At 52.0% G+C, this 11,376-nt stretch overlaps 1 protein-coding gene and 1 long non-coding RNA gene across 11 annotated transcripts in view; one reads left to right on the forward strand and one right to left on the reverse strand.

Moving 5' to 3' along the window:
* LOC108445930 overlaps positions 1-11,376 on the reverse strand; it is a 32,802-nt gene that overhangs the window by 9,672 nt on the left and 11,754 nt on the right. The window contains exon 5 of one of the 3 annotated variants that reach the window (XR_001860983.1): positions 10,469-10,554. The exons of the other annotated variants lie outside the window; for them this stretch is intronic. This is a non-coding gene — a long non-coding RNA (uncharacterized LOC108445930). Of the gene's footprint in view, positions 1-10,468; positions 10,555-11,376 lie in introns of those variants that run through there. 3 annotated transcript variants of the gene reach the window in all.
* LOC108445928 overlaps positions 9-11,376 on the forward strand; it is a 22,418-nt gene continuing 11,050 nt past the window's right edge. The window contains exons 1-8 of one of the 8 annotated variants that reach the window (XM_017731138.1): positions 9-396; positions 2,653-2,702; positions 3,496-3,580; positions 7,273-7,340; positions 8,044-8,176; positions 8,284-8,445; positions 10,399-10,474; positions 10,631-10,681. In XM_017731138.1, the coding sequence (XP_017586627.1) occupies positions 321-396; positions 2,653-2,702; positions 3,496-3,580; positions 7,273-7,340; positions 8,044-8,176; positions 8,284-8,445; positions 10,399-10,474; positions 10,631-10,681 (701 nt within the window). In that variant the 5' untranslated portion in view covers positions 9-320. Of the gene's footprint in view, positions 7,341-8,043; positions 8,177-8,283; positions 10,824-11,376 lie in introns of those variants that run through there. The other 7 variants (XM_017731139.1, XR_001860958.1, XR_001860960.1 and 4 more) reach the window with 7 other exon arrangements.

An 11,376-nucleotide genomic window follows, 5' to 3' on the forward strand; every position in this document is an offset into this window, starting at 1 on the left:
TAACAGACCAGAATTCTGTTGACTTCGGTTTGGCTTCTGCCCCCCATTGGATGGGCTCCTCTCTTTATGGGGGAATGCCTCTAGCCAAAAAGAGAGGCAAAACCCCCCAGCCCCTGAGCTAAGTGAAAGCAGGCCCAAAGGGAAGCGCGTTCCAGCCGCAGTGCCTCTCGCTGGCTGGCTTCTGTTCCGTGCTTGGGGATGTGCCAGACTCCAGTGCCTCCGTGCTTTTGATTCCTGTTTATCCCCGGCAACATGATTGTCTGTAATTATATATAATCTCCTTGTTTACTCTTCTTCCTCCAGGTCTGAACGCAAGCTTGATGGCAACTCTCTGCTCCGTCTGCCAGGGCTGCAGCTCCAACCGCTCCTCTTCATCCTCCACCTTCTTTTTCCAAAGTAACAAAGCCATTGGATTTCCTCCCACCCCTTCCCCGCGGCTCCCCTCCCCCTCGCTGGCACCGGGGTTATTTATACAGAATGTGGAAACAATTTGCAGGAAAGTGAACAATGTAAGCGGGCCGAGGGAAGGGAGACAAGTTTGTTGTGCACGCTGAGAGCCCCAGCAATGAAATGCTGTTTTTTGGGGGGCACAGGGAGCAGACTGTTTTCCTTTCTCCCTTCTCCGCTCTCTCACCATCTCCCTGAGCTCTTTCCATCCTGCCGGAGTCAGGCCACACCGGAGCAGCCAGATCTGAGTGCGTGTTTCGGAGGACGCTCAGATTGGATCCCGCCCTGCACCGCAGCTCCGTGAGGCAGTGTGTGCTTAATCCCCTCCGAGGTTCTGCTCTCGGGTCCTTCCCGCTCCTGGATTAGCATTCATGACGAGCATGTGTGCTCCAGAGGTCCTGCTCCGGGCCCCGGGAGCTGCAGCACTGCCTGGTGTTAGACACAGCTATTCCCAGGAACAGTTGGGCTCAAGGAGGACATTTCTGGGAGTGAACGAGGCAGGAACTTTTTGCAAAGTCTAATTTCAGTCTTTCTGCCCTCACCTGCTGAGCGCTGCATTTCCAGGGCATCCCAGCACCTTGCTGGCTCCACTGGGAGTGTGTCTGTAAATCCAGCAGTTTCCTTGAGTGCTCTGGGGCTGGGGAAGCTGAACCAGCACTCACTCAGCACCTCTGAGCAGTTCTGGGCTCTTCAGACATTGCTCTGCACTGTGAAGTCCTCAAAGAGAGATAATCCAAACACACACATCCTTTGGGGAAGGGCCGCTGGCATTGCAGAGGGAAGAGAACGTTACCCCGGGTTCCAGGTTGGAGCAGAGCAGCTGCCCTGGCCACAGTGGAGGCCTCAGCCAGCTCCTGCCCTCCTGGGAGCCTCCTTTCCCAACAGCCTCCAGCCTTGGGACAGGATCTGTGCATTGTGCTGAGCTGGTAGGGCAGGGCCAGGAAGCTGCCAGGTGGGACAGCATGTTCCTCCCTAAAGCAGGCAGATTCCTGGCTGGGAACTGGTGCAGCTGATCCACTGTGGTCCAGTGGCACAGAGGCACAGTCAGAGGGAATGTCTGGTGGGCTTTTCCTTCCTGAGAATCCATCCTCTCCACCTTCCAGTTCTTCCTGCTCCTTCTCAGTCCCTGTCCACACACAGAGTGGGAACTTCCCATGGATGTTTGTTCTGTAACCCGCCCGTCTGCTGTCCCACATGGAATGGCAGGTGTGTCTGGCTAGGCTGGGCCTCCCCAAGCTCAGGGCACAGCAGAGCCCGTTGCAAACGCTGCTCCCTTCAGCCAGCTCTTGGCTGAGTTCACAGCTCCAGGTGTAAAGCACAGGAAGGGTGGGAGCAAAGACACTTCAGCCACCGATGTTTTCTGGCCGGGGCAGTTCAGCTCTTTGGGTTCTCCTGATTCTCACTGACGCTGGGAAGGGTCCAGGAGAACAATTTCTGTTTTCCCTCCCAAGCCAGGCACCAACAGGGACTGGGAGGCTGCAAGTGGGAGCAGACAGAACCTAGACCCAGCACAGCTGGGGGGTCACTGGTTCCCACTGCAGCCACGCCGTGTCCGGGAGCACAGCGTTGATCCACAGCCTGGCTGCTTCCCCTCCCTGCTCCTGGCAGGAGCCTGGTGGTGTCTGAGCACCTGCCCAGGCTTGTTCCACACTGTGCTTCCCTGCTGGCAAGGGGAAGGATAGGAGAGAGCTTGAATCCATCAGCCTCCAGAGAGAGGACCCCTCCTGCAGGCTCGGGCAGGCGGGCAGCAGCTCTGCTGCTCAGGGGAGTCTCTGGGCACCCCACTGAAGGCCTCAGGGCAGACACAGACATTTCCAGCCTCTTTCTGAATCCCAAGGGTCTCCCCTTACTCCTGGAAAGATGTGGCCTTGAGTTACACTGCATGGAGAGCTCTCAACTCACTTTCAAGCTCCTATAGACACTAAACTGCAGAGACCAGAGGGACCAGGGTAATTTCAGGGAAGCAGCCATTGAAACACTTGTGCTTTTTCCCTTCTGGTTCTAAATGTTCAAATTCTCACAAAAATATGAGACACACTCTCCTTGGAATGACTGTGCTGCTCAAAACATTTGGAATTTCCTCTTTCATCTGGTTCTTTCTTCTTTTTTTTAATTATTTTGAGGGCTCTTTAGATGAGAACAGATTTGTATTCCTGTCTCCCTGCTGCTCACTTCCCACCTGAAATCCTTGGCTGCTCTTTGCAGTTCCCAACACAACGGCGAGCGAAATCCTGAACGGAGCATTCAAACTTCAGGTGAGGAAAAGCAACAGCAGCAGATGGGCTTGTAAACAGCAGAGACCTGGCTCGGGCACAGAGGTCCTTGCAGCGCGGGAAGGAGCAGGAGGGTTGGTAAACACAGAGCAATTTCCATTTTCTGGGCTGAAACGTGGGGATCTGGGGAGGGGAGGGCGGTGTAGGAACAGCAGCTCTCCCATTCTGGCACAGTCAGCTCTTCCCAGCAGAAGCTGTTCCTGTCAGAACTTGCAGCAAATGGGAGAAGACGGGAAAGTGGGGGACGTTTTCCAGCATCAGGGAATTTGCGGGTGATGAAAACAAGGTTTCCAGCAGCCCTTTTGCACTAGTCTTGGTTTCTAAAGAGGTGTCCTCCTGTTTTCCTGCCATTCTTCCCTCCCCTTGAATTCCTTCTGAAAGTGTCAGTCGGCAGAGTTGGGAGTAACTTCACTGATACAAAATTCCCACAAGTTACCTGAAAGTTTGCAGCTGGACAGAGGAAAAAGAAAACCAGAGCAGAGTCCTCATGGGTGGAAGAAAAAAGCAGGATAAGGAGGCTCAGTTCCATAGTTTATTGAACCCAGAGGGATTTCTACAAACCACATGGCATCAGGTGTCAAAGAAATGAGGGATGAAAACCAGCGTGGAACAGCAGAGCAGCCCAAAACTCCCACAGCCCAGTGAGGCTCCAGAAATGTTGGAGAGGCCCAAACAGCCCCTTAATGTGAACGTGCTGGCCAAGAGCAGCCCCTCCACCTTGTTCCTGTCAGGAGAAAGTCCTGAGTCATGTCATGGGTGTTCTTTCCTTGGACAGGGAGACTCTGCACATCCTGCGGACTCTGGGAGTCACGGGGAACAGAGACTGATGAAAGATGGTTCCGAGCTGGGAGTTTGGAGAGGTTTGTGCTTGATCTAGGGCTGAAGGCTGTTGTTTCTGTTTTTCTTGGGGATTGGGAGGGGAGAGGTTACTGAATCCCTGAGTCTTAATGTGAAATGATTAGAATCTGGAACAGATTCCAAACCAGACATTTAGGGACTACTAAATGTACAAAGCAGCTTGGATACCTATCACCAGAGTTCATCCAGTCCTGGAAAAAGCCTCTGAAACGGGCAGTGCTTTAACAAAGTACAGATGTCTGGGGATGCAAAATACAAGGAAAAATTATGAGGAGGAAGAGATAACACTTTCTCCATTTCTTAGAGAGGGAGAAAATGACAGAAAGTTATTAATTTTATTCCCAGGGCTGTGGTAGCTGGACAAGGATGCAAGGTTAAGGTGATCCCCATGACCTGACACTTGCAGAACAAGGGGGGTCCCTGCATCCTGACACGAGCCATTCTAGGGAGATCTGTAATCCCCAGTAATAACCTCGGAGGTTAATTGGTATTGGGAAATGAGTTTATTTGGTAGGTGGGCTAGAGGGGGTTTAATTACATGTTTGGATCAGTGTTGCTTCAAGCATTAATTTTGCCTGGGAAAGGAGGGTGTCATGTCAGGAGTGACACTTCCACACCGCTTAGATTGGGGCACAACCGGGGGGACTGGAGAGAGCCCGTGGACTGTTGGGGAGGATGGGAACGAGCTCTGAGTAAAAGCATCCCTTTGCTGTTTTGGGCCAGGATTCCCTGGACTTCATGTAAGGCCCAGTTCCCTGAGAATGGCACTCAGCAGCTTTTGGACAGTCAGGCTGTCAGAAGGAATCCCTCTGAAATACACGATGGATTTCTTTTTTTGGGCCTTATTTCTCTTCTCTGCTTTGTGTCATATTCTCCTCGCAGCTTTCCAGAGCAGAGTTACTCTTCCACTTGTTCTCTTTTGCCTCCTGCTGAGTCAATTCCTTTATTTTCCAACATTATTTGTACTGTAGTCACTCCCAGAATCTGGGAAATCATCCTCAGAAGTCTCCCCATCTCCTGAGCTTACTGCCAACTCTCCCACTAAAGCTTTGAATTCTTTGTTATAAAGAAGAATAAAAGGCCAGCAAAGTGCACCTCGACACCCATTCAGGTGCCATTACCCTATAATTCTTTAAAAACTCCGTGTGCATTTATAGTGACTGGGAAGTGCTGGAGTGGGAAGCCTCTGGACTAAATTGGTGTTCACACATGAAAGAGAACCAGTCCCGCGTGCGGCAGTGGGCTCTGGGCGGGTTCGGTCGCCGGCTCGCTCGGCGGGCTCGGGGCAGTCATTGCCTGCCTGTGCCCCTGCTGGCAGTGCCCAGCTCCAGCTGTGCCCGTTTGGACGAGGAGCTCCTCGGGACACAGCCCGTCCCCCACACGTGGAGCTGCACTGGAGCCTGAGGTGAGCCGGCAACACAGCCAGGGATGAGAGGAACGCCCAGACAGCCCGGCAAGGCTCCCAGACACGCTGCCCTACGAGCACGGCTGGAGCCCGGGTGCTGCGAGCTGTCTCTGTTCCCAGGCCCTGGCCTCTCTCCGGCGGCCAGCAAAGCGTTCACCACTTCCAGTTACAGCGGTGAGGTGAACTGGCACCTTCCCAGGGGAAATCACTAAACTCACTTTGCAAAGTCAGGCAGAGCCGGATCGGATCCTCCACCCTTCCTGGAGCTGTGCCACCTCCCCGCAGGTGAAAAGCTCCTTGCGGTTCTGAGCCATCCCATCCTATCCCATCTCATCCCATCCCATTCCACCCCATCCCGCTCTGCCCACGCTCCAGCCTGCTCCAATTTTCTCCCCTCCTCCCTTGTCTGAGGAGCTGCAGACACATCCCTTGGCTTTCCCTCTTCTCCGCAGGCTTTTCCAGAGGCCTTTCTTCCCGTTATTTGTTCGTTCCTGCGCTCCATCCCATCTTTTGCCTCCCTCCCTGGTCTGATGCAGCATCTCGCTGGTCCTGCCTTGCACTCCGAGCAGGGGTATTAGATGGATTCCCCATAGAGTATAAATTGAATGGAGAGAAGTGGCTGGTTTCTCAGCAATAATTTATCTGATTAAAAAAATACTCCCCAAACTCCCCCTCCTCCGCCCGTCCTACGCCCCCTCCAAAAAGCACCATTGGCACCAGGGCTGGTGTTTGAACTGTGTTATTCAAATTGCTGGGAGGGCGATTTAGATGGGAAAATAACAGGCAGAGGATGGTTCTCGGGGGATTTTCCCCAGAGCGTCGGCACTGAAATTTGGAACCTGGGCTGTTGTGTGGAGGAGGCAGAGAGTAAATAATTCTGAGGCAAGTACCTGGGTGATTTGAACCTTTGCCCCCGTGTAACAAACGCCCGGCCCGGATGCACACGCACGAGCACGGGCTCACACTGCACGGAGGCGCCGAACTCCGGCGCACAGCCAGCTGCTCCTACTGCTTCCTCTCCCCTCTCTTTCTTCCCCTACCTCAGGGCTGATTCCAAATAAAAGAAGGAATCTGCCTCACACAATGCCCCTCGCCTTGTTTGTTACTTGCACGGACTTCATTCCTTCCAAACCATTTTCTTCTCCAGCATTCCTGTTGTAACTGTGGCATGGAAAAGTCACCCCAAGGCCGCTCTCATGGGGCCCGGGCAGTGGGTTTGGCTGGTGCCTGTTCCTGTGAGGGTGACAGGCAGGTATTCACAGGTATTTACATCCCCGAGAGCTCCCAGAGCGCCGGGATTTACACCAGCGGCTCCTTGGTGCTGTCAAGGGCAGCACTGCTGCTGACACCCGAGTGTCCACAAACCATTCCAGGGGCCTGGCGTGGTCCCAGCTCCCCGGGCTGCTGGACATTCCTCTGCTCCCAGCTGCTTTCTGGCCACTGGGTGAAACGGGAACGGCCCGGCTGGAGCTTTCCAGCCTCGGAGCACCCTCAAGCCAGCGGCCGGGGCTCAGGTTTCCTGCGTTTTGACAGGAGGGCTGCTCAGATGAAACCTCTCTCCGCTCCTTCTGGAGGATTTGCACTGCCACAAGTCCTCATTTTTTCCAGATGTTTTACCTAATAAATCAAGGAGTCTCACCAGAGGATTGGGATCCAAAAGCTGTTACCATGACTTCAAAGGCACAGGCTGGAGTGGAAAGAAGCGGTGCAGACATTTTATACCACTCTGTATGCACTGATCATGAAAATACGCTCTGCTCCCAGGATTTTTTTCCTGTGGATACCAGAACTCCAACCATGATTAAATAAAATAGTGCTTTGCTCCTTCAGCCAACCTTTGCTGAAAAGAATGGAGCTGCAGGAGCCTCGGGCTGTAGGGCTGGCAGGAACCAGGATGGGGCTGATCCTGAGAGGGGCTGAGCTCTGCCAGCTCCTGTCCAAAATCCAGGGCTGTTAACTCAGGGCTGAACTCCCTCCATCTTTTCAGATCAATGTTCAACTGCATATTTTCTCCCAGTGCTAGTTTAAGCAATTCCCACATAAAGGAATCAGATGTTCATCTTCTTCAGATGTTGGGAGAGAAAAAGATAAAAAGAGTTACATGGCTGTAAAATGTGATTGGGACTATTCAGACCAGTTTGTTCCTTGATCAAGAATGTAACTTTTCTTTTTTAATGTAGTGAAGGCTTTCTTTTTGCAGTGTCTACTCAGTGTCATTTTCTTCCGCTGTTCCATTTCTAAAGATAACTGTGTTTGGAGAAGCTGTTACATGTTTCTATCACTCCATAGCACAGGGTGCTGCCGGAGAACAGAATGAAGAAAAGCAGCTGAAGAAAGGAAAGCTGATCCTGTGGTGGGTGAGCAGCAGGCCCACAAGGGTTGGCTTTTGGTTCCCTGCTTTCCCAGAGTGCTGGCCTGGCATCAGAGATGCCCAAGCTCCCCACCCTCTGCCTTGTCTTCCCTTGGATCCTGCTGGATTTGGAATCACAGCATGGTTTGGGTGGAAGGGACCTTACAGCTCATCTTGTTCCACCCCCTGCCATGGGCAGGGACACCTTCCACTGTCCCAGGCTGCTCCAAGCCCCAATGTCCAGCCTGGCCTTGGACACTGCCAGGGATCCAGGGGCAGCCACCGCTTTGTCTCCCCTCCTCACTCAGTGCTGCAGGACTGAGGGGCCAGTGCCAGGCAGGAGCAGGCTGCTGGGGGCAGGAGGCACAGGGTTGTGGGGAGCCCCTTCAGCACGGACTGAGGTGCCCAGGTCGAGGGTTGGGTTTCAAGAGAGTTTCTGGGCTGCCTCCTTGGCAGGGCTGCCCTGCAGCACAGCCATGGAGAGGAGGCTCTCACAACCTCCTGGAGGTACCTGCAGGTGATGTGAGCAGAGCCTTTGGCTTGTGCTGCCTCAGGACTCTGGGATGTAAATAAGTTGTCACTTAATGGAAGTGGGAACTGTAGCTGCTAGGAAAATCCTGTGCACCCCCAGTAGGCACTGTAGTTACATAAACACACTTGGGACATGAATTTACTCCAGGAGACTCTATTTTGTATTTTGTGTGTCCCAGGCAGTGAGGAGCAAGAGGACATTTGGTTCTGCAAGATGTTTAACCAGATCAGAAAACCTCACCATGGCTGCACAAGGGCGGATGTTTAGAAAGAGGGGATGTCCCACTGCAGCCAAGTGGAAGGGAGAGCCAGGTACAGATCTCCTGTATTCTAATGATATGTTCAGACCGAAAAATATCCTCATCTAAATATTAATATTCAAATAACAGTCACCACAAATCCATTTGTTCCTGCCTCAGACTTCAGAAAAATTGCTGCTTGTCTTCCCTCCCCCATGAGGCTGAATCCCAGCACCCCAGACTGTCGTGACTGCCTGGGATTGGTGACATCTCCAGCAAAACGTGTTGGAGCATCAAAACAGAGTGGGAGCAGCACAGCCTGGCTCCGGGAGCCAAAAATAGGTACTATCATTTCTGAGCTGAAGCCTCCCTTCTCCTTCCCCAGCCAGCCCTGCCTCTCTAGCACGTGCAGCACATAATCGTGGTGTTCCCATCGGACTGAAGGAAAACCACATTCCTAAAGCAAGCAGGGCATTAAGTGGTGGCCATGCTTTGGAGGCAGAGAATGTTAGGGCATGGATCCTAAATTAGGGAACATCGGTGGTGATGGTTTGCAGATTTTCTGTGGGGAATGGGTGTAGAAAGGAGCACGGCTCATCTCCTGCAGTGCCATGTGGAAAAGCATCAGAGATACACCATCAAATGGGGAGCTTGAATTCCCTTCACTGGACAGTTGCTCAGATCCTTGTAATTGAATGAGTGAGTGATGAATGTAGCACACTGGATTTCTCTCTGGATCCATTCTCTCCTTTATTCTGTGACTCTCTGAATCTCAGTCATGCTTTCACCCATTTTTTTTTAAGTCTCCCAACTGGAGTATTTGTCTGCTTCTGCCAAACCCCAAAAGCTCTGTTTCATGAAAAAAAAAGAGATCATTTGGGAAAGGTGAAGTTTAATTCATGAAGATAATGGTCTTTGAAGGTGTCTGCTCCTTTGGCAGTGACTGATTCAAAGGAGTTCCGTTTCAGGATGTCTGTTCTGCTGTTCCCAAGGCCGCAGAGAGGAGGAGGGATTGTGCAAGGCCATATAAATCAGGGGCTGTTACGGGGATGTCAAACACAACTGCACCACGGGGTGCTAATGGTGAGCAGGCAAGGAATCAGAGCAAGTCAGAACCAATGGAGAAAAGCCACAAAGCTCCTGTGTCTGGTTCTCCATGCTTCCCAAAAGTGCAGTGTCTGCACACTCCTGCTCTGTCCTGGGAAAAGCGCAGGCTGCTCCACTGATCCGTATCACATTTTCAAAGTGCTCCAGTAATTGGATGAGTAGGTTTGGTGGGAACATCTTTGGTTCTCCCATCAGGAAAGATCTAAATGAAGCTATGTGAGCACATCTCCAGCCCAGGTTGCTTTCCCACGTCAGTCCACTGGATTTGTGCTCACCTGAGGCAGTGGTGACCAGGCCACTGGACACACAGCAACTTCCACTGGAGTGGAAGAAGAACACTCCCAATCTTTGTGCATGCAAATAGGAGTTTCCTCCTTTTCCAGCAGCAGTTAAATCCCAAAGTTCTGACTCCAGTCAGCTCCTGGGTGCTGGAGTAAGAAGTGATTTGGGATCTCTGTGTGCAGCTTTTGGAGAAGGGGCCAGTGCTCATGCTCTCCCCCTTCCTCAATCCCATGAGCATTCCAGGTTTCCAGAGGTTCCAGCTGGCTCTTCCACCCCCTGCTCATCTCTCAGACTCCAGGCTATGTGATGGACCCTCAGGTTTGTGGGCACAGAGCACAGGTGGATGTCACGGGGGAACAGTTTTCTCTCCCACAATGACTGTGTGATCTTCACAGCTTCCCAAACACCTGTTACTCCAGGAGAGAAGTTGAGCTCAAACCAAAATGAAGCTGTTAGAGCTTTAAAACAGGCCACGAGACTCCCTTTGTACAGAAGGAATTCAGGCTGGTGGAAGGTTTCAGGGACTGGATGTATGTTGTGAGCCAGGATCGTGGCTGACCACAAGTCCGTTGGACAGGCTGTGCCTGTGCATGTCCCTGCGAGCACATTCCACCGTGGTTTCTGCACTAGTTTTCATTATTTCTCAATATTCCCACTAATATTTCATGTATTTATCTTGGTTGTGGGTAATTTCAGCAGTGAAAGTGCTGACTCTGATGTCCTTCGGGGACATTGGCTTGGGACAACCCAACAGTTCTGTGTGGGCCTGCAGAAAATGTTCTGCCCACTGGTCTCCAATCCCAAGAACGTTCCTGGTTTCTCTGCATATCCTTATGCACAGCATTGACAGCAAGACATTTGTGTAGATGAATAACCCAACAATTCCAAATATTATTTATTTTCCAGGACTTCTGGGTCACGAGAATGATGGGACAGGAAAGACTGAGGTGCAGCTGGATCACTCCAGATCCCGGCCAGTGGGGTTTGTGTCTCCCTTCCATATCAGGCCAAGCAGAACCTGCTCCTCCTCCTCAGCCGAGGGAGTGTGTGAGGAAGTGGGAGCTGGGAGAAAGGGGAATGTTGTCTGGATCTCATGTTTTCCTCTGGAAGGTTTTAATGATCTTTAGCTTCCATACAGAAAGGCTCCTTCTGGAACCAGGAGAGCTCTCACCCGAGGAGCAAAATCAAGGTCAGCTGCAGCCCTCGAGCCCAAGATTTACCCTTCTCAAGCATCTTACATCTCTCTGGATCCCAGAGTTAGATGGGATATTGGGAAGGAATTCTTCCCTCTGAGGGTGGGGAGGCCCTGGCACAGGTTGTGCAGGAATTCTGTGGCTGCCCCTGGATCCCTGGCAGTGCCCAAGGCCAGGCTGGACGGGGCTTGGAGCACCCTGGGATAGTGGAAGGTGTCCCTGCCCACGGCAGGGGGTGGAATGGGATGGGATTTAAGGTCCCTTCCACCCAAACCATTCTGTGATTCTGTGAACCCTCTCAGTGCCCTCAGGCGGACCCTGTTATTTGATGTCCTCTTCCACCTTATTTTAGTTAAAAAATAAAGCTTTTTTGTGCCGTACCTTGCACCATGGCTCTTGAAGAGGGGTCACTAGTTTAACAGTGACACTGGGAAACACCATGGAAGTATTGCTGCTCTCCACTGGGAAAACAAGGACATCTAAGGCTGCATCCAAGCAGAATCTGAAGTGAAATTTACACAAAATTTAGGCACCTCAGTCCAAAATCATGATCCTGGAAAACCTGCTCTTGGCTTTCCCTGCTGCAGGAGCCGCCTGGGCAAGGCAGACTCTTAACTCTTGGTGTTTAACTTCTTCCTCTGCCATCTCAAGGCACTTGAGGGGATGTCTTCCCAGACAGACCTTTCCTGCT

This window comes from Corvus brachyrhynchos, unplaced genomic scaffold (assembly GCF_000691975.1).
Source record: "Corvus brachyrhynchos isolate BGI_N302 unplaced genomic scaffold, ASM69197v1 scaffold164, whole genome shotgun sequence".
NCBI classification, from domain to species: domain Eukaryota; kingdom Metazoa; phylum Chordata; class Aves; order Passeriformes; family Corvidae; genus Corvus; species Corvus brachyrhynchos.